General features: G+C 34.1%; 1 protein-coding gene across 10 annotated transcripts in view; it reads right to left on the reverse strand.

Annotated features, from left to right (window-relative positions):
* The window catches only part of SCN2A (sodium voltage-gated channel alpha subunit 2), a 73,418-nt gene that overhangs the window by 13,535 nt on the left and 35,990 nt on the right, over positions 1 to 23,893 (reverse strand). For 4 of the 10 annotated variants that reach the window (XM_004942787.4, XM_040703343.2, XM_046943457.1 and 1 more), the window contains exons 12-21: positions 22,280 to 22,660; positions 21,252 to 21,384; positions 20,431 to 20,669; positions 19,360 to 19,533; positions 17,299 to 17,655; positions 15,164 to 15,643; positions 5,201 to 5,321; positions 4,700 to 4,854; positions 3,528 to 3,701; positions 1,323 to 1,445 (exon numbers count right to left, since the gene is read on the reverse strand). In XM_004942787.4, the coding sequence (XP_004942844.1) occupies positions 1,323 to 1,445; positions 3,528 to 3,701; positions 4,700 to 4,854; positions 5,201 to 5,321; positions 15,164 to 15,643; positions 17,299 to 17,655; positions 19,360 to 19,533; positions 20,431 to 20,669; positions 21,252 to 21,384; positions 22,280 to 22,660 (2,337 nt within the window). The remainder of the gene's footprint in view (positions 1 to 1,322; positions 1,446 to 3,527; positions 3,702 to 4,699; positions 4,855 to 5,200; positions 5,322 to 15,163; positions 15,644 to 17,298; positions 17,656 to 19,359; positions 19,534 to 20,430; positions 20,670 to 21,251; positions 21,385 to 22,279; positions 22,661 to 23,893) is intronic. The other 6 variants (XM_046943458.1, XM_046943459.1, NM_001293281.2 and 3 more) reach the window with 3 other exon arrangements.

Consider the following 23,893-nt stretch of genomic DNA (forward strand, 5'->3'; position numbering starts at 1 on the left):
AGGATCTGTGAGATTCAGAAATCTGTTGGAGGCAAGTGCACGGTATTCTGTATTTGAATATCAAAACCTATTTCCTTTTTAGTTGGAAGTCTTTTGATTTCCATCACATTTTCTCCAGAAAATCAAGAAGGTGTAGCTGACTTAAAAATTTACTAATAAGCTTTTAACCTGAGGTTTCAAAGATCAGTGATCACAGTAGGTAGATCACACAAAGACCCTTTTTAATTTCAGCAATAAGTTTTCAACTCAGGTACAATTGCTGATTAGACTTGTAGCTATGTGTCCCAGATAGACAGATGGACCCTGAATGTATATGCCAGACATCCTGTGGCTGGAACTAGAAATGTCTTCTATCTCCAGTTGTTGACTACTGCCTATAAGAGAAACATTTCTAGAGTTTTCATGTCACAGCAGAATATGTAAGGTCCTTGTCCATTCCAATATACTGAAGAAGTGATTTGAACTAATCAGTCTGACTTCACACTAAAATAGTCTGAGAGAGCCAATCAAGGCAAATCAGGGTCTCAACTCTGGTAACTGTTACAGTAATGAGAACTGTGGATAGTAATTTCTTAAACATATCCAACTCTGCAAGCAAAAACGTCTTCCCATATGTTTTCAGGCTTCTTAGTGCTCTGCAGATTACAATCAACATTTTAAAGTCAATACAGAAAGCAGCAAGCAATCAGTTTTAGCCAGAAATCATAAAACAAAACACCAACTCTATCTTCAGCGTGCTAGAAATGCTGTTTCAAGTAGAATGCAATAGTCATCTACACTGAAGGAGTGAAGGCACTTTATCACTGCCAATTTTCTTACATGTGGATTCCTAACAAATTTGTAACAGAAATTGCCAATTAATATTTACATAATAGTAGGTTAAAAGGTTTTTGATGGACTATGGATGACATTCTCTACTTGTAGGAAAACACATGTATGCATATATATGTATATGTGCACATACTTTTATGAGGAAATACTGATTTTTTAAACTATTTCAGCTGTAAGAGGATTTAATTATATGGGATAAATTCAGTCATGTAGTAAAATTCCAGAGATCCATGCAGTTGATAAACCCTTGGGCCCTTCAGGAAAACATGAAATTTGCTGAAAGGCCAGCAAACTTAAATAAATGTTACAATGTGTGCAATAACACATGAATTCATATAAGCAGATGAAGTCTTTTGCTTATATGTTAGTGATAAATGTAAAATATATAAGATGATGGTGCAGCATTTTTGCATGGGTTTGTCATTGATTATTCTGCATGCATTGCTTCTGTGTATGCATGCATTATTTCAAATTCTTTCATTTTTTCTTACCCTCATCCCTTCAAATCGCGACAAGGCTCTTAGAGGTCTCAAAGCTCTTAGTGTCCTAAGGGATTTAATCGCACCAAGTTCTGAGTAGCCCAAGGCATTAGCTGTTAAGCTAACCAAAGAGACCTACACAAAAACAGAAAGGCAATAGTGCTCATTCATCTTGTATATCCTTTGATACATATGGTGGGATGACATGTGCCCTGAACTTCCCAAGAAGATTCAAGGATAGACCTCTTTCTCTAGGAACCCCTCTGTAACGCAGAAAGTTTTTAAGTCAGACAAAGCAGAATAAAAGTATATCCTAGGTACCTGTTGATGAAATCATCTTTGTAGAATGGTATACAAAATGTCTTCTAAATTCACATAAACCAGCCAACATTTGGTGGTATTTAATGAAAAATGAAGTCACATGCAAAAAGAAAACTTGCAGAAGTTGGCTGAATTGAAATGCTCAATTTAGGACAGGACTTTCCATGTCATCTTCAGAACTTGAGAATGAAAAAGCTCTCTAAAACTACGTTCAGACCTGGCCTTTGGTCAAATGCAAATTTCTAGTTTGCCATAGCTACCAGTGTTGTTCAGATTTAACAAGACTAATCAAAACTGATAACCAACTGTTTGTTAGACAATGGTAGGACCTTCACTGTTAGGCATATCCACACTTCATTACATTCCCTGTGAATCCTTTAACAACTTCATCAATTTTGGCTTGTATAACGCTGGTCTGGTCTGCAGGCAGATGAGTAAATAAAACAGAAAAGCTGTAAAATAAATAATACAATTACCTTTCATCAATAATCCATAGAACTGTATTTATAGTAGACCATTTGGAAGCAATGGTCCCAGTAAAGAAAATTTTTAACACCTACTGCAATTTAATGCCTTTCTCTTTCAGCCTTCCTGTTCTCTCATTTCTGTCATTTCCACATTAACTTCTTTGCTTAGTTTTTTCACTCCTCCAACTAAACAGTTAAAAAAATACTGTGGAAATTGTTGGGGCTTTTTTTTCCATGCAAACAATTGCTATAGAAAAGTTTCCCATGAAAATCTCAGAAAGATATTCATAAAGTTCACTGAAGTAACTAAACCACAGATTATCAAATAAGACTTGAATATTTTTTGATAAATACAGTGAACATAGAGTGACAATGTAAAGTACAAAGCCTCTGTAGAACACTACTGGTCGATGATTTACATAATCTTATGCCATTAAATATTTCACAGGGGTTTACTCAACCACAGAATTCTAACGTGGCACCTAGGCACATTTTAGCATAGGATCTCTAGGGATGGTATGGATATAAAGTTAGAACGTTTTCCAAGCTCTGTGTAGTAAACACTTCATAGTTTATCATATTGGAATACTAGGGAGGTATGCAGTGGTTTCTACAGAATTCTGCTGCTGATCAGAGCAAGTGACCAAGAGATTCAAGACACACTCTTACCTTGCATTATATGGGAATTACACATGCAGAACTGAGTGATGCCCTATTAGCACAGACAGATGTAGTCAGGATATTGAGGATGGAAGGGAAATGGATGTCTGCTACATGGCTAAAGATCTGTAGTCTTCCATTTTTTGCTACCCAGAAATATGCATACACTGTTTGGCAGTTAAGACTTGAAATTACAATACTCTGTCCTCTAGGTCCTTCAGAAAATGCGATCTGCTTGGTGGTGCAGCATTTTGAAAATCACTTGAGTACTCATTTCAAGGGAGCTCAGCTGTAGTTCTCTAAGTGACTGTTTAAGGTTGCACATGTGATACAGTGAAAACCACAAAAGTACTGAGTAGTACTGAGAGTTCCTAGCAGTATTTTTCTTTCATCACACTAAGTGATAGGATACACATTAATGGATTAGAAGTTAGAAACTTTTAAATAAATTGCTTTCAAATATTCAAATTCCATATACAGTTAAAACTCACAAGGATCAGCAACATCCATTCCACACAGCAAAAAATAACAAAAAAGCACACTTTCAATAAAGCTCAATAACTTCATAAAACTACAGAATATCAGGAAAAAAAAATCTATAATAATAAGTACATCTGCATAATTTTTCTTTTCTAAACAGAATTATAAACCATATCACAACAGCAATTTTAAAACAGAGCTTCCTTTGGCTAGAGCAGAATGTTTATCTAAACACATAATACTGGGATTTTTAGAGTTTGTGGTACATTATATGAAAAAGAATACATACATCAACAATCAGGAAGTCCAGCCAGCACCATGCATTAGTGAAATATGTTTGAAAGCCATAAGCCACCCATTTTAAAAGCATTTCCAGAATGAAGATGTAAGTAAAAACTTTGTCAGCATATTCCAGCATGGTCTTGATAGTTTTACGTTGCTCTATGTATATATCTTCAAATGCCTGTGAAAAAGATTTTTGAGGACATAATTAAATGAATTCCTAACTTGCAATGCAGGATGTAGTAGCCAAGAAAGTATTTGAGTTGAAAAGATATATGTGATGATAAGCCACATATCCTTCCCAATATCCTTTCTCTTTAATTTAATACCGTAGTCTTCATAACACGGTAGTACTCATCTTTCAGCTGAGCTGGACAATGATTCATGAAACTCACTGTAATACAATTCTCCAAATCTCATTTTCATTCATTTCCATGAATAGCAATAGCTTATTGGCATAAGGATTTCCCTTGTGATAGTTCCAACTTTGTATCAAAACTTTATATCAAAATTATTAACATTATATTAGAAATTTAATAATGGCTCTCTGATATATAATTTTGCAAAATGAGTAATTGAACTCAAACTATACACACAACCCACAAAGCAATTCTGAACAGAAATTTCAGAAGGAAAGATCTACATTGATGGTGAATCACTATGACCTGAAATGGTAGTGTAGCAAATACACTGTATTTTGCTCCTGCTATGAGAAACTAGTTACTTCTGTACTTACTCAGTGTACCTGATTTAACATCAATTTGGCAAAAAAGAAAAAAAGATTGAATCATTATCATACCTTACATCTCATTTTGCAATTCAAGTTACTGTTGATATCTTCCTAGCTCAGCTATCAAATCATATTCTATTTCTAACTGAGAAAAAAGAGTTGCTAATATATAAAAAGAATATGGAGATGTGAGCACCAGTCTGATGTAGCTGATTTCATATTTTTCTGAACGCTAGCTACATTCTGAACTCATCCAACAATTTCTTTCATAGCCTGAGAGAAATTTACAAGTACACCATAATATATGCCAAATATTTGCTCATATACACTGGCATTAGAACATCACTGAATTGGATATTAATTTCTGATGTTTACTGTAGCTATAAAATTAACTGTAATTCCAAATGCTTGTTGCTTAAAATAGACACAGTTGTTCCACCTTAACTTACCAGAGCCCCACTGCTGAGGAGAATCATGAAGACAATGAAGGTCTCAAACCAGTTGTGTTCAACAATCTTATAGCACGTTTTCCTAAGATTCCACCAGATTTTCCCTTTCCCATCTTCTACACTGACTTGACAGCACTTGAATCTCCGCACACAGCCTAAGTGTGATAATAAATTGAGATGTCAGTATCAGGTTAATATTAATTAGGAATTACGAATGAACAAAGCAATTTGGCTCATTTCAGAAATACTGCAATAGATGGCTGTATCTTTCTGAATATTTGAGGGCCTTAGTTTCAATATTTGAAATGGAAGCTTTGTAACTTTTATAATATCTATCAAGGATAAAGAGAGCACCACAACATCACCTATGAAGGAGATACTCATACAAAAAGAAAATATAACTGTAATCACAAGGCAGCTTATTGATTTCAACTAAGAATAGAACCCAGCCCATACCAACAAAATTAGGTCTCATGATGTGAGTATATTTTCTTTTCCTACCTTCTGTGAAACAAGCCTCAGGCTCCAGAGATTCTTCAGGTTCTACTTCTGGCTGTTCCCCTTCTGGAGGTAGTCCAATATCAACTGTGCTGCCTTCTGATGAACTGGAGGCATTTAATTTCTGTGAATTAAACCCCACATATACCATTATTTTTTCAAATTTTAATTATTTTGAATAGATGTTAATGTTTGAAATGCATATCAAAATCTTTTGCATGTATTCCGTGCTCTGAAATTAAAAGAATATTTTTTGTTCTACAATATATAATGCGAAATTGCTCTGCTACAGGTGAGGTCACAAGATTAGAAAAATGTATTTCCCCTCAGGAAAATGTTTTCATGTTTTCATATAAGGAATTGCTGAAATAATTAGACTACTATTCTGAGCCACATACAAGAATTCTTTAAAAAAATTCCTGTAAGTTAGGAATGGGTGCCTTCCATACTTTGTACTGCTTTATTATTCCAATCATGTGATTGCATTTTAGATCACACTTCATATATCATGTGTTAATACAAATAACTTTTCCAAAGTCATGACCAAACCAAGAGCAAGCTGCATAGATGTATTTTCATGTCTCAAGTAAATGTTAATCTGTCAAGACTGTATAATCTAAGAAGTTGGAATATAAACTTTTAATTATCATTGACATGAAAACACATTTTGAATTGTACAGGACAGTTTAAATTTCTATTTCTAAAAGAGCATCACATTACTTTAAGAGCAGTAGCTGTTATTTTGCATTCTCTATTGCCAATGCATCTCTGATTTTATTGTGCACTTTGAAACTACTTATTACTTTGTTACAGTACACATACATGTCCAATAACTATAAAACAAACAAACAAACAAAAAATTGGGAGGAATCAAGTGAAAACAAATGCTTTAAAAACAATACTGTCATAATACAATACTGAACCAATTAATCATACTGATAATATAATCCAAATCTTCTCCTTCGCACCATCATATTGTGTTGGCAACAGACAAATATGAGTACTGTAATAAGTAGAAGTAGTTTGATCATGGCATTCTATGACTCTTCTAATGTTATCACTATGTCGAGTATAACATCAGTAAAATGGCTGCACTGAAAAGTAGCTAATTTTATAAAGGGAATGATGTAAGCAGAGTTAGAACACATTCTGTGGGGAAATAATATTAGACAGAGGTTAAGATCCATGGAAACATTAAAGATATATATTTGCTGACAGTTAAAACTTAAGTTAGAGGCATTATTCCTTTAAAACATGTTCAAGAAGCTCTAACTTCTAAAGGTTTTGTAAAGGAAATGTATAAAGTATTAGTACGTGAATACAGAAAGTAAAACTTGAAGGTAATTTTACACTGCCACCAAGATTCAGTATGTCCTTTAAACAAAGCAAAAATGTTTCTCACTCGTTCTGAGTTTATCAAAAGACATCTGACAATATATCATGATTTTGACACGGGCTTAACTATGATTTCCGTGTACCATGGTACACTCGTAGACCACATTTTAGAGGAAGAAGATAAAGCAAACCAAAACATTTATTGTATGGTATATTATGCAGGTAATTGCAGTGATATCCACACCTCTTTACGTTTCTTTGAAAAATCTCAGTTTACATATTCATGTCTTAAGTCTGTGCATAAGTATACAGCATCTGTAAGTTCATTTCCAATGTACACGCATGGATGCACACTTTTTTGCAGATTAGTATTTAAAAATCTCCCATTACAATCTAATTCAAACCTGCAGGCAACACATGGAAGTTCGGTCATTACGGAATACTGCCTCTACAATGGTGAAGATGAAAAGTATGGAATAAATACTTTAATCTTCAATTAAGGACCGCAGCATATAAAAATAAGTGGAAGTCAATCATCAGTTTGAGAAAAGGGCAAAAACACTGTAAACTCAAGGTACATTCCTGATAAATGTACATATGGTATCAAAATTAATGCTTATCAATACTATACAATAAAACACTTTTAAACTGAGAAGTGACTATCTGCTTGTAAACTTTTCTTAAAATATTGCTTGCATCATTCCGATCTGGACAGCATTTTTAGCAGAATGCTGTAGTAGTAGCAGAGCAAACAAAAATCATGATCTGGTTAAAATATAAGTTTGAAGGACCTACTGTCCATTCTTTTACAGGAAAAAGGAAGAATTCATTAACTCGGATATTATGCAGTAAGCTTGATCAGCACATGTTAATTTTAAGTAGGAATAATGAATTCCTATTATTGAAAATGCACAAGTCTAATAGATAACTCAATATGAAAGATTAGGAGGGATCAAAATGATCAGGTAGAAAAGCTAGAAAATGATACAGTAGAACAGTCAATTATCAGGTGCATCAGAAAGCCATCTTTATTTATGTGGGGCAGTATGTACGGTGAATTGTATCTTACAAGCCTCTTCTCATTGAAAATCTGGTATGCTTCTTGTAAAGAGCTGCAATAATAATCACAGAAGTTAAGCTAAACAGAAAAATCCTAAATTGAATCAGCAGCTGATATTTGAAACACAACAACAATAAAATGCCTTTTCCCACTGAGAATTCTGTTAGTCTTCTGTTGCTGATGTAACAGAGTATTTGCTTAGCATGATGTTCTTGTATACCTGAATTTAACTCTGCACAGATCACGATATGAATGAGCATGTTACAAACATTATTCAATAAATTCAATAATAATTAAGTACCATGTGGGGAAGAAAAAAATATATTTTTTTCAACATAAATGGTTATTTTTTTGTTTCTTTGTTCTTTTTAAAACTAAATTTATTCTGTGGTCTTCTATATAATTATAAAAAAATGTATGCATTATGAACAGTTCTGAAGGTTCAATGATATTATATCTTAAGATCTCACCAAATCAACTGAGCTCAGTGTGCCAGGAAGACTTGTCAGTAATAATCAGGTATTTCCACAGCCAATTTCTCTTCTAGTACAGAGCTACTTACTAAGGGACATTGCACTGATTTCTATGTATTTAACAAAGACTCACCTGGGAATAGGCCATGTTATTGTTGATAATGTCATGTCCATATGCTTTAACACATAAAAATACTTTTTATATCACTGAACTGGAATTTCAGTGTCCACGCAATAAAAAAATCAGCTGTCCACAGTGGCAGACCCTGATATGTTGGGTATTTAGCATATGCCCCAGCTCTTCACCAGAACATATCTCAAAGTTACCTTTGCACCCAGTAAACTCTTTTCTTTGCTCAGCAGCATTACAAAGACTGGATTTTGGCAATGCTATACACCACATATGTATACAGCTTTTCAAAAGAATGAACCTGTAAGAACAAGATAATCATCAATACCAAACTTTACCTTCGATAATGCTAGCAAGTCCTTTCTGAGCCTTTTTTGATACCATGCCTCTAGATTTCAAAAGTAGTTAGTCACTCAGACTACAGGACATTTATCAAGATCAACTATTAGACACTCTTCAAGTACTATGATGCTAGATTATAAAAAAAAAAAAAAAAGAAAGGTTTTCTGAATAGCATGATAAGGAAATTATTCTTAGAGGAATCTACGTTTCAAAAACTCAGAATGTACCTTGTGTCTTCACAGAAGACAGTAACACATGATTCCAAAGCAGCAATATACTGGTTATCATAGCTACACATATCTTTTACGTCACGCTTACCAACAGCATTGCCAGTCATGCTTTCATCAGCAATACAGTACAGGATGAGAGAGAGTTTTTAGTTTAGCTTTCAAGATAGAAACTGAAAGTGGAAAGCAGCTTGCCTAACAGAGAAGCATTGCAAAAAGCAGCAGCCAAGTTTAGGTCAGGAAGTTTTTGAAATAAATTACTTTCTGAACCTTTACAACATCTCATAGTCATACAATTCTGCTTCACTTACAGCCAGGCAACTTTGAGCTTCTAGTATCTCTTTCTTTGTTTCCAAGATAATTATCACGGAGAAGTTAAACAGCTCTTAGTTAAACACTTTTAATGAAGCCTGAAATTTCATGATTGGCCAGGATGTAACTAATAGCTGTTAAAATCAAAATTTAAGTGACAGAAGGAGCAAAGAGCAGAATAGACAGAAGCAGTAAGATGGCACTAAGGGAAACCACTATTTTCGCTTTGCTTTAATTTCCATTCCTCCCAAATACCTGTGAAGATGTTAAATAATGGGAAATACATATGTTTTTCTCAGTGCTATTTGTATGTCAATATAGAAATGAGATGATCTGTGTCTTAGATAGTAATGTTATGTTCAAACTTACACAGTCTGTTTTCCGTACAGCTACATCACCTATAAAAATGATCACATGGCTAAATATCATTGTAGTTCCACTGGTATAGCTAAGTAGAATCTGGATGCCACTCTCTCTAATGCTTATACAGTAAGGCAAAATAAGTCCATCAGTTCAAGAAAACCCAGAACATTGTGAATCAACGCTAAACAATTCTGTGCTGATTTTGCAAATAGGGTAAAAAAGCATGATCCTTAAATTACAGTTCTTTCTGAACTTTAATGATATTCATATTTACTTTATTCTACTCATTCATGAACATTTGATAAATGCTCATAAATAAATTGGCAAGGGTTTTCGATGAAAGCAAAAGCATCATAAGTAGCAGTGCAAACATTTGCAAAAGCAGACTTGTTGCAAGCCACTTTTAAAGGCTCATTAATTCAGACAAATAGTGGAAGGATATTTCTGAAACAGAGCATGGGACTGCTGTTTATAAAGATGAATTAAGCTAACTGCAAGGTGAAACAATATCTCACAATTTAATATTCACTATGACACATAATATGACAATGTGATGTGATCACTTAATAAACAAACCAAAGACTTAATTTTTCAGAGTAGGAAAGAATTTTGAATAATGAATATTTGTAAATCAAAGTATGACTAATCATGTAAATTATTCATTACAAAAGAGAAGATAAAAAGCTATTTAATAAGTGTATTTTAACTTTACTTATTTACCAAACTGAAAGCAATATCATATTGCACTATGGTGTTGTAAATATACCATCACATTTAATACGTGAAAATCATACTGAAAGTGAAGACATTTTGGTCCAAACACTGCAACTCATTTACTGGACTGCTGAACTGTATTTGTTACCCATAAGGTATGAATAAGCTTAAGTTTCTTGGGGCAGACAATTTTAGGTGTCTGGGGAGGTATTCAGATTGTAAGCATAAATTAAAGAGCTATAGAAAGACTGAGTTGGGTCAGATTTTGTCATCAGTTTTCTCTTTGCACCTCTACACTCGTAAGTGTGGGTGTAAGTAAGAGCAGAACTGATCTCTGAATGTTTGACCAGCCAAACACCCATTTAATATAAGCTTTTTTAACCAAATGATGGTCACATGCTTTGGCTGTGGAAATTAAATGATTTCATGCTTAATGGTGCTTCAAGTACTGTATATTAACCTCCAAAATAAATAAATGCTTACATGAATACTGAAGAAAAGCATTTCTAAGGAAACTTGTAAAAAAATAATCATGGCTATCATGTGTTTACAGTTACCAACATTACAATCTAAAATACAATATTACGAAGTTTTCCAAATCAGTTCACAGCCTTTCAGTATCAACACAATTTACAAATAGTCTTATTAAGATTCTTAAGAGAAAGTTTGTGAGTTACATATTCTGTCTTCCTATGAAAGGAAATAAAGCCCTTCAAAACTAGAATCCTGAAAATTTTACCAACGAGACTGGCAAATGTACATAGCATGCACTGCCAAATACTGTTAGATTATAATGAAAAGTATAGCATCTAAACCGTAGAAATGTTGGGGCTGCCGATCTCGCCTGACCATGCTGTGATGCAAGTCCCGTGGCTCAGCAGAGAGCAGCTGTGCATGTTTGTACTTTATTGCAATGAATGGGACGGGTTAGCTGAAAAACATGCAGGCCAGTCAATATCCATTAAAAAGTGATTATATAATATATATATGTATAATTTGCTTAGGTAACCTGTGTAAAATTGGTGACACGATGCTCTGCCTCGACTAAAAGGCACCAGAGCTGCACTCTTGACTGATCCAGCTTGGTTCTACTCCTGTGAGAAGTAAGAATGGTAGGAAGTGAAGTTCAGGACACAGCACCTCTGCTTTTTTTTTGCGCTGGAAATTGTCATACAATTATACTGGCTGAGTAAAGATCCAATACATTTACTTTTCATTAATTCAGAATAATATGAATATATGTGAGAATACAAGACAGTAAGTATCTTTTAGATTACTGAATACTGCCTAAAGTAAAATATACACTATTATGAAGTCTGCAACAGTATTAGGAGATATCACATTCTCTAAGGCATTTAAAAATACCTTGTAATTCTGCATGGCATAATTGTGAGCCTGAAAGTTATAGTAAGAATGATAATCTAATTATTTCACAGAATACATGCACTACAAAATTTTCTATGTACACCATCCCCACAGTACTTAAAAAGCTAAAAATGAAAAAATATTTTTATAGCTTTTGTGCTCGAAAGTAGCAGTGCATCTCAAGTCTATGTAGTTTCATGAGCAGGATAACAGATTCAGTGTACTGTCCCCATATATGTTAATGAGCCTACTTTTATGGTAACTGTTTATTTAGGGTGTGTTCATTATTGCAATGTATTCAACCAGTAATGTTCCTATGGACACAATGTTTTCACAATTATTTATTTTTAGGTTTCAAAGGCAATCTTATAGAAAATTCTTCTCAGCTTTTCATTATGTAAATCCATACCTACTGGCACATACAATATTGTATGTATTGTTTCTAGAAGGGTATAATCAAGTTTGTATTTTCATCAAAATACTACAAAAGATGTATGTTATAGCAAAGAATTCATCAAACATTAATATGCTTAATTAAAACTTGCTAATAAATTACAATTATTCTGTAGAAATTCATCTTATTGCCCTACACCACAAGGAACACATGTATGCATGTGTATATACAAACATGCAAAAAAGCAAACAGACACAGTCATTGGGATCTCGCCAAATGACCTCACAGCACATTGATGCCTAAGCTGCCTTTTGTTTGGTATTTTGCTAACTGAAGGCGGTTTTGTGCCAATTTCTATCTTAAGCGCTTCTAATTTGCATTTGTAAGCAATAAGGTGTCTGAAGATCAACATTCAGCTACAGCAGATTCATATAAATGGGATCACATGAGAGGGCAGAAATGCAAGGCACATTGCGGCAGGACAAAAAGCATGAAGTCTAGAACAAAAAGTCATTTGCTGACACTTTTTAATTAAAAAAAAAAAAAGTCTTCTTTTGCTAACTTCACGACCAGAGCATTGGTTGTGTAATTACTATGCCTCTATTCTTCTCTGTACCAAAAACCATAGTTGATAAGAATCATCTAGTGGAGAGTAGGAATTAGAATTGGGATAAAAAACCGCATTTTAGTGAGTAAGAATATTTTATCTACTGATTATTTGATGTAAAAAATTTAAAAACAGAATTTGTAGCAGGGAAAGATTTATTTCCCAAAACAGATGCCAGTGTTTCCTAGCACTGCCAGAAGTCATGTTCCTTCTTGCTCAGCGAATCACAGATCATTTTCTGTGCAATAGTTGCAGATTCAGCACGAGAAATGGAGAATACTTCACTACATTTTCAAAAGTAGCATCAAAATAATTTAATAATCACTAATGAAAATGTTTAAAGTACTTCTTCCTGTTATTGGAATGACAGAGAGTATTTAAATTAGTGCAATTCAACTACATTTCCAAATTACTTTTTGCAGAGAAGTAGTCAGTTAAGTATTATCAGAGCTATAACTCATTTTGATAACATTTCAGCTATGTACATAGCTTCAGAACCTTAAAAAAAAGCACAGGGGAAGCATTACAGCACACCCTAGATCATGGTTTACTAAAACCTGGATGTGGGCAGGAGATCAAAGAAGTGATGAGAGGAGAGTTTAGAGTAATGTTTTCCTGAGTGCATGCTATTGATCCTATCGGGACTTAGCAGTTAACATCTCAAGACTATACCTGTCAGAAAATTTTCTTTCAGTGCCATTCATACCGTAATATCATCTGAAATGTCACTGTCAGTTACAATATATCTGTAAAATAAACTAACAATATCTTCTTCATACTTTCCAATTGCAGTATTTAGAATGTTCTATCAATAATGTCTTAGGCTGCCAGCACGGTTAAAATGGATTGAAATACTATGCTAATACTAACTTTACAGACAACTGCAGAATACTGACTGATTTTTGTAACTCTGCTAAGATAGCAATAAATATTTCTTCTTGTGATGAAGAAATCCAAAGTATTACATCTCCTAGGAATGAAATTTAACTTACAGCCCTTTATTCCCAAACTTTTAGTACATCCTCTGGATATCACTAGTTGCTAAGCAAGGAAAAGACTGAAAATGATAGATCTACTTGAAGATTATAAGAAAGACAAAAAAAGAACAAACCCAGAAGGTAAAGGCCTGTGCCAAGAAACTACACGATTTACAAGAAGAGAGAAAAATAATTTTGCCATTATTATGACATGCAAACATAATAGGAAATCTCACTGTAGGGTAGAATTTAATTAGATTAGAAGTGGAATTTGCTGTTCCTTAGTCAGCAGTGAAGTTTGAAATGTCAACAATGGAGAAAGTAATGACAGAACAATGTGCTAGACCTATTTCTCATAAGGTGCCTGAAAAAGATTCTATTTCTCATCCTAAGCAAAAGGATAGAATGGAATCAATGAACATACTACACTGAAGACCAAGAACTTCCATAATCAACCTCTTCATTACACAAAATAACTAAAGACCAAACTAAGAGAACTTCTGTTCTGTTGTAGACCCAAGGTATGGTTATGAAAAGTAAGATAGGCAGTAATGAGAACAGTCTGTAAAAAAATATTTTTGAAAGAACAATAAAGAATTGTCTGAAGAGAGACAAGAAGATAAGACTAAGCGTGTAATGCAGACAGTGCAAGAAAGAATCTTGGGGTAAGAATTAATAGAATCTTATACATATTCATATCCTTGCATTCAAGTGTGAAGAAATCTGTTATGAAAATCCTTCTGTTTGTTTATGTCTACATCATAGCATGCAGTTCAAAAATGCCCATGCTAATTCTGAATGAACTAGCATTAGTACTGAGCGTAGCATAGACTTACTACACTTGAGGTGGCGTGCCCCTACCACATACAATTGCACAGAGCGCTGGGTTAAAACAATAATGAAAGCTTTGACATTCTCTGCTACTCACTAAATGTTAGCTCGGAGTCATCTATTTGGCACCATGTTGTGCCAGAGGTGCCTTTTATTATTTTCACAGTAGGTAACAGATACAAACATATTAAAGCTTCAAAAATGACAGTGAGTAGCTATATGAAAGGATATTGTACTGAGAAATAAAGCTTCATAACTTTTCTTTTCAGTGTAAGGACATCACTTCTTCAGCAGTTCTGCTACCATCAGATGGTTACTAGTGATACACATGGAATTATCTAGTAACGCCAGACTAGTGTAGCAATAAGATGTATCCACATGGGTTTTCTTTGATTGTATCAAAAAGGTTAAAAGCATCAGAACTAACTATTAATTTCATAGGACGCTCTCCAGAAAGCAGGAAAGAGACCAAATAGCTATACTGATTAAGTGAATATGGAGGAACTTGAACAACACTTTCCAACATTTTGTAAGACTTCTGCTATCCAAGGATATTAAATTGGTTCATTTTCTTCTTAGTGAATAAATACAATAAAATAGGGGGAAAAAATATTATTAAATATATATATATATATATCTTACACAGCTTGATTTTTAAGTTAAATACAATACTGTACTATCATCTCATTCAAAATTTGCAATCTTATATCTGTTTATCTCAAATACAGGTTTTCATACTCTGGCATACAGTAATTAAATATAGATTTTTATTCAACATCAGTAATCTCAGGAAACTAAAATGAATCAGAGGATTTTTAAAATAGAAGTAGTCCTACCTCTTTGCTTTCTTCCAGGTCTGACTCGCTGCTAAACTCCTCTGTATTTAAATTTTCAAAATCAGATTCCCCAACGGCAATTGGCACTGTCACAGTGAGACTTGGGTTGTTTATGAAGGACATGTAATCACTTTCATCAACAACATATTTTTCCACGCTGCTGCCTATGCCACTGGTAGTTCCATTCCCTTCTTTAAGATAGGCAAGGTTTTTACCTATTTCTACTATTGTGTGATTGGAAATACAGCTGTCTTTTTTGTTGTTTAGGTCTTCAAGAGGTTTGATTTCATCTAAAACTTTCTGCTTTCTAACAAAGGCTTTTTGGATGAATTCACGCACTTTTCTCTTCACAAAATCTATGCCTTTCTGAATCCTTGCCACAGCAATCTGGAGGTTGTTCATTTCATTATCATCATCTGTAGCTGCAAGGTTGTCTGAACTAAAGGAGCTCAGGAGCAAGGCCAGAAACAGGTTGAGTACCTGAAAGACAGTAAGGATATAATATTTTGGATCTCTTACTTGTAAGTCACAAAATAATTTCACTAAATGTTGTTCGATGTGATATAAAATTTATATCATAACAAGCACTTTATCCAATCCATATTGTTGCTATTATTTCAAGTCCATACTCTTATCTCTGGTATTTTTTTATAACTTGTTAAAAATATTTTAAAATTACATATCTTGACCAATATAGGTGAAAATTTAACTCTTGTCTTTCTCCTTTCTACTCCACACTGGAAGTCTTTCAGGTCTGCTCCCTAAAATGGAGAACGCCATAAAGAAAAAGGATGTAACATGATGTAGTATGCAAGAGATGCAAGTCATTTCTTCAGCAGTGTTTACAGACAAGGGGAATGCAGGCAGACTCCAGACTTCTACAGTTCAGAAGACCATAATTGCAGTATGTCTAATTCAGGATACAACAAAACATATATTTGCCTTGAATACCTGTATCATACCATTTTTTGTTTTGTGCCAGAAAACTAACTACAAGGTAAAGAATCCTTAGATGTTTTCAGAAATGGTTTTAGGAAGCTTTTTCATACTGTCATTACACAATACAAATACAGTAGATGAATTTGGGCTACATGTAATTATGTTAGCATAAGTGAAAGCTTCACTAAAAATGATAGTTAAAAATATTTATCAATTACTTCTGTTCAATTTTGCTGTATATTTAGAAGGTATGCCACAGGAGTCTCAAGTTAGTTTGGTTAATCTCAGTATTTTGGTATCTCTGTGAAAAAGCGTATTTATAAAATTTGAGGCATATTTATAAATTTTTTGCATGGTATCAAAGAGAGAAGTGATGCTACTGCTCAAAAAGAAAATACTGCAATTAGGAATAACCATGGCAAGCTGGTGAAATTATTCAAAACCAGTATGACATTTAATGATGAAATACTAGTGTGGAAATGTTGGGTAGGAAAAATGAAATGTAAGTATATACAGAAGGGTTAAAAACTAGCAAGGCAGAAGTGCTGCAGAAATAGGCATATAGAGTGCATCAGGAAAGCAATGCTGGTACTGAAATGTCTTATGTTATTTGGGGATATATAATGAGGAATGCTATGTGTAGGACATGGAGTATAACTATCCCATATTATTCGATACTTGTATCTCTGTCTAGAATGCAGTTTGGGAGTAATTAAAAGGCCAGCAGTGAAAGGCATAAGTAGTTTAGAAGTCATCAATTACGAGAAAAAATTGAAGAGCCATGTTATTTTGATTCGGAAACAAGACTGAAATTGGAAAAAGTAAGCCATTCCAGTAATATAAATGTTATCATGACCAATTATTTCCCATAACTATTTGAGACTAGGCAGTTTAACTGGCTGCAATGGTGGATTAAGTTGGATTTTTTTAAAGGCATTTTAATGGAAATACCTTATTAAAATAATTCAGCTATGATCTTAATGAAGAGGTTACAAACCCACTAAAGTTTTGAAAGAAGTAAAAAAAAAAACAAACAAACCACTTTTCATAGCTTATCAAGGTATACTTGCACCTGGTTTAGAGGAAGGGCAAATGAATTACATGATTTCTGAAAGAGTCTTCATCTCTGATTTCCGAACTATGAAAAGCAGGAAATACATTCTTAGTTATTATAAAAACTCCCACTGATTACGTACCACTAGGTTTCCAATCACCATGACCATCATGAAGACAGTAAGGCACATAGTTTGGCCTGCAACCTCCATGCAGTCCCACATTGTTTCTATCCATTCTCCACACAGCACTCGGAATACAATCAGGAAAGAGTGGAAAAAGTCATGCATGTGCCAGCGTGGAAGTTCACAGTCACTGGAGATCTTGCAGACACATTCCTTGTAGCTTTTTCCAAACAGCTGCATCCCAACCACAGCAAAAATGAACACAATGATGGCCAGCACCAGGGTCAAATTACCCAAAGCCCCCACTGAGTTGCCAATAATCTTAATCAGCATATTTAAAGTTGGCCAAGATTTTGCCAATTTGAAAACTCGAAGCTGCAAAACAGAAGAATAGTAAATAATTATTCATGTCATTAGTTGTAATTAATCATTGCTATACATTTCATTTTCTAATTATGATGTGTCTAAAGCATGTCTCATGCTATTTCTACAAACTTTAGTGACAGAATTTATCTTACCAGTTCTTCATATAGTACTAAACACTGATAAGTCCTGATTCACCTCACAAGAAACCAAAAATACTGCCTCTATGCTCATTTCATTGCAATTCTCACTGTAATTCTTACAAAGTCTTTAATTCAGACTTTGCTTCTTTGGGCAATTGTAGAGATCTACAAAAAAATTGAACTTGTTGGGCAAATTGGACAAAATAGTGTTTCTCCTTCTGTTAATTCTATGGAAATATTACTAAAAATAAATCAATGCAGGTGAGTTGCGGTCAGTTCTACAAGACTGTAACTGTTTGGCATTTCCAGATCTCTTCTTAATTGTCAGAGAGATAGAAGAAATGGTTTTCCTAGAAAGATAAACAAGCTAGAGTTGTTAATGATGGGCACAGAAGTTCCATGCAAGTATCGCTCACAACTTTTCTGTCATGGAAAATAAACAACATGTGTGTCTTACAAAGTTTGCCATACAACATTTTAAAAAAGTGGACAAAAGTAAATGTTACATCAAAGTGCAACTTGAAACAGAAAAAAAAAGAATGCAATTGGAAAGAAATAGCAAATATTCAGACAATCAAAGGAATCTAAATGTAAATACTATTCAATAGGATATTCAATAGGATAAGATGTAAGTAATACATGTACATGCAAAGGAAAATAGAGAATTCCATTACTGAGTGAGAAGTCAATCCATATAGATGTTAGATTTTAGGAAAATACAATATAATGATATACAGAGAACCAGAAAGTGGATGAATTTAAACATAATGTTTTTTAAAGGGAATTTATTTAAAATGTTTTAGGATTGTTTTATGTAAGGCAGGAGCTGATGACTAGGAACTTAGTTTCATTTCTCCTACTGTGCATGTCTTTTTAAAAGAGTATTTGAACACTGACTTGTATGCTAGCCTAGCCTTCAGCAAGACCGAGGCTTTTCAAGTTCCCATTCATGACAGAGTTATCAACTAACTGACAGAGATAATGGAGAAAGATAGAGGCTTTAGAGCAGAAAATCTGTTACACAGTAGAGATACCTGGGGAGAAGATGATAAAGAACAGGGAAGGAAGGTGGCTACTGGTGAAAAGTCTCTATCCAAAGAAAAATCTTAACACTACTTTCTTCTAACCACGCAAGCCAACTGGTAATGGAAGTTTATCAGCTAAAACTGTCAATAAACTTTTATTAATTGATCAGTTATTTACTAAGTGTTTTATTTATCTTCAGTCACAGGTACTGAGGGTCTGTGCCTGTTGCATTCTTTATTCCCTCATCTATATTAAAAAAAGACTCTAGAAGACTACTTAAAAAGGTAATTCTTAAAGCACACTTGCTGCAAACAGAATTGATATTTACAATGCCTTGAAGAAGAAACAGGTATTATTAAAGCAATATATAAAACCTGACATGATAGATACTTGCAATTTAATGGGTATGCAATTTAGTATTTTATAAGTTCATATACAGGGAACTATTGATTCAGCCAAATATATCATGTATAAATGAAAAATAAAAGAAATAATTGCATAAATATAAAAATATAACATAGAAATAGATATTAATTAGAATATTTACCAATCGGAATGATCGAAGGACAGATAATCCTTCTACATTTGCAAGACCAAGCTCCATTAAACTAAGACTCACAATAAAACCATCAAAAATATTCCAGCCCTCTTGGAAGTAATAGTAAGGATCCATGGCAATTATCTTGAGAAACATTTCTGCTGTGAAAATTCCAGTAAACACCTGGAAGGAAAATACAGTTTCTTACTCTATTTTAATAGGAAATTATTTTTTTAAAATGTAACAGCATTAACTTTTTTTAAGTTATATTCTCAGTAAGCAATCCATGGTGGATCTGAATACCTTCTCTATATTCCCATACATTAGGTTAGGAATTAAATTCAGATTTAAGCTCACATATGCAGTTCCTATTTACCTCACAAAGAAGAGGTAAATAGGATGCTTCCTATCTAGCTAATATGCACACATAAATAGTGATATATTGTATCACTTCTGATTTTAGTACTCAAATTTCCTCCTCAGATCTCCTTAGGCTTTTTCTTCTAGGGATAAGTATAAGTTTATAATAATAATAATAATAATAAAAAGTTAAGAAAAAAAGTAACATTGAGCAGAACTATTCTTCTTTGGGATAGCCAGCAAATAGCACTGTCACACTTTTTCACCATCTCCTGTTAAGTCACAATAAATACTCTGTGCTCACTGGGTCTTTCCTCTCTACATCCCCTTGAACATCTAGGACACCAAGAGGAACTAGAGAGGTGCAGAACAGGTGTGGGAACAGATTTGAAGGTTCCTTCCCTTTATAAGTATCCATTTAAGAGAAAACACTAATTTCTGTAACTAGTTTCCATGAGGGAACCTGAAGGATTTAAAAAAGAAAATGAATTTTGACTCAGTAAATCTTCCGCAAAGGAGAATTAAAGTCCATATAACAAGAATGGAGAAATACACAAATATCAACAAAAGGCATTCAGTACAGCTTAAATACAAATTCAACCATTCCAAGCCTTTTAAATATTTAGTCAGCATTTTCTTTTAAACATACATACATAGGTAACACAAGTATCATTTAAGAAAAATGTATTTGACATACATGGTACATCACGGAAGACTTACAAGGTTTCCTACTGAAAGGACACCACTAAACTGTTCCGTCATTGGATAGTGCTCCATGGCCATGAACAGAGTGTTTAGAACAATGCAGATAGTAATGGCCAGATCAACAAATGGGTCCATCACAATCAAATTTACAATATGTTTGACTTTCAGCCATGGAGTGCAGCAGTCCCAAATCAAGCAAGTGTTAGCAAATTTATACCAGCACGGTGGGCATTTCTGTCTTGATTCCTCAAGTTCTAGAGAGAAAAAGGTAAATAACGTTTTAACATATTTCTCATAGAATTTCTCTCATAGAATTTCTGTCGGTATAACCTGGATGTTTCCGTTAGGCCTATGCTATTTCCAAGTTATTTTTGATAGACTGTATTGATGTTGCAGTCAAGGCTAATGCCCAGTCAAAAAAAAAAAAAAAAAAAAAAAAGCACTTTAGCAATTAAAATAATCTGTCCCACTATATTTTACATAAAGTAGAGAAAGAAAGAATACTAAATATTCACTATATAGAATGACCATTCACAAACGAATACTGCATGGGATGTAAAGCAAACACTTGTTTTAGGAATATAGTGTATCTAGAATTAATAAAATATTTCAAATTTTACTTCTAAATAACAGAACTTAAATTTAGGATTACTTTTCCAAATATGCCAGTCATACTGAAAAAAGAAAAAAGACAAAACTCAGCACCTCCATACAGAAATCTCACCTTGTCTGTAACTTTAGGCCCACTGAGCTGCATTTAAAAAAACCACTACTACTTAGTGTGTTGTGAATTTACTACCACTTGCTTTGTAATACAAAAATTCTATTTTACATACCTTCCATTGTATTTGTGAGCATGCTGGCTATACTCATTGCTCGCTGCCTTGCACTAGGATCTGTTAGGTAGTCCATAGGAACCTGGTAAGAACTAGACCTTCTTTTTCTTAAGTCAGTTTCTGTAGTAGTGCCCTGAAAATAAAACACTGATAAACTAGACTATCAAATGTTCATTTCATAAGAATAATACTGTAAATCATTATAAAGATATAATGGTTTTAAACACCCTGGTGATCTGCCCGATGCTCCATTTATGTTACGATTTTGCAAGAGAACGATGTGTACCTAACTCACTAAATAGTCAAATATGTCAGTAGGACTGGTGTTGTGCTAAGGTGTATTTAAGTATTTTACTGAAGTGGGACTGAAACATTAGAAGAGATTCAAGAAGTTTGTAAACTACAAGAAGTTTGTCTATGAGTTCAACCATAAATATCCTTCTTATTAGGCACACAGATAGCTATAAGAGCACAAAGAATGAGTATATTTTCTTAAGATAACTCATGTTATTTTCTAACACATATTTTCAAACAAAATGAGCGAAAATTATTTGTTAATGTTGTCAACACCAAAAAAAATATCACTAGAAAAATTAAACATTTGATAGGAATTCTAACTCATGTAAGTTGTCTTATCATATAATATTATATCAAAAATATAACGTATGGTCAGCAGGATGTTAAATACTCATTTAATATATTCCATTAAGTAATTCCTTTATAACTCCTTTTTCATTTTGATATCTTGGTTGATATACAAATACAGAACTTCTTCAGTTACCACAGTGAACCAAGTTATTTAATGGCTTACTGCTATTTTGTTAATTCCCAGTGACCTAACATACATTTACACATATCTAGTTAATGAGAGCTAGACACCTTCAGTTTCAGCTTCAACTTTGAACTGGAATATATGAAAGGAGCATGGACAAAAAGGGAATTATTCCCAAGTTACTAGGTTTTGTAGAAACAGTAGTTGATTATACAGGGAGAGGACATCATGCCTGAGCTATTGCAGACTTTCTTACATTGCTAGCAGTGGTTGCTTTATCAATCATCACCTCTGGCAGAAGCTGTCCAGTAGGCGACGTCAGAGCTGGAGGCCCACCGACTAAAGAAACTACTCCATTACAATCCACAGTGCTGTGCATCTTCCCGTTCACTGGAAGTGGAGGTACTGTCCTGGATGACCTACTGGCCTGACTAATGTTACTGTTGCGCCGTTCACCATGTCTATGAGGAACAAAGAGAGAATCTCTTCTGCTCTCATTGTCTTCAAAAGTGCTGTGCTCATCATCAGCAAAGTCATTTTCAGATCCTACATCCTTTGCACGACCTCTGAAGCTGAAAAGACTTGTTCTGCTATTGCGCCTTGGGGAAAATAGGGAGCCACGAATACTCAGCAAAGACTGTAGGCAAATAAAAACAGTGATTATCAGATGAAAATTCTTTTAGATGTAATGATTTCTTACAGGGAAAAACACAGTGTTAGTATGTCTTAAAGGGTAAGATAATCTACAAAGAAATGAACTAGTACAACACCCCCCTACTACACTCCCTTTTGGGTATTAAACAAAGAGCACATAACTGACAGACATAGACCAGTTATTTTACTACACTGCCTATATGACATCAACTGGTTTAAATAGATTAAAAGAAACTGCTTGACAGAATTGCTTCCTCTGCCATTCTGCCTGTTTTATTATCAACTGTTCATAAACTGTATAAGCACATCTAGCCACTATTTATCCCTGGCTGGGACTAGTCTGACAGGTTGAGTGAATACAATTTTTGGTAAATTTCCAGTGAGTCAGTCTGCACACAGACATAGCTCCCAAATACTGCCCAGTTTAAAAAAATGTACGTATTTTTGCAAGTACTGGTCAAGTAGTTCACAATATGTTTTTTTTTATTGCATTTTTGAAACTGTTAGCTATCCTGAATATGCAAAGATGTGTATGTAATTTTGCATGAGCATCCTCACTAGTCTTCATCAGTTTACTCTTGTGAGTAAATATTCTGCTATGGGTGGATCTTCTCAGCATCAGTCAAAATAAAGTTCTAATCTTGCAATTGTGCATGTGCTTAACTTTAATCCATATTAGTGATTCTCCTGACTTGAATGATTTGGCAGCACCTTTGTTTCTCTTTTGCAACTTATTTTTATGAATCCAAGCCCATTGTTCCAGGCATTGCAAAACACAGAACAAAAAGGTACTCTGCTATCTAGGTATAACACAACAGATGGATACAAAAAGAGAGGGAATATGAGTAGGCAAAATTGATGAGTATGATAAACAGTGGTCTTAGCTCACCTGAAGTCACTTCCCTGTCAAGCTTTCTGTAGGCAGCATGGTAAAAGAGAGTTTTAAAGAGGGATTTGAGGAAAGCAATGAAGTGTTCTGTGGAAACTCATGGGAACTTCTTCCAAGCATGAGGGGCAGCATACCAGAAAGAGGTCAAAGAAACTAATTTGGAAATTTAACAGAAGGTTATGGATGCTGTCATGAGTCAGTTAAAGTTGGGAGTTGATTTGCTTACTGTAAGTCAGGGTAGGTTGGGAAGAGCTTTAAGCACAGTATGTTTTACACTATTGAAAACATCTATAGGTCGATATGTTAACTGGAAGATTAGGTAATAAC

Source organism: Gallus gallus, chromosome 7 (genome assembly GCF_016699485.2).
Source record: "Gallus gallus isolate bGalGal1 chromosome 7, bGalGal1.mat.broiler.GRCg7b, whole genome shotgun sequence".
Lineage (NCBI taxonomy): Eukaryota > Metazoa > Chordata > Aves > Galliformes > Phasianidae > Gallus > Gallus gallus.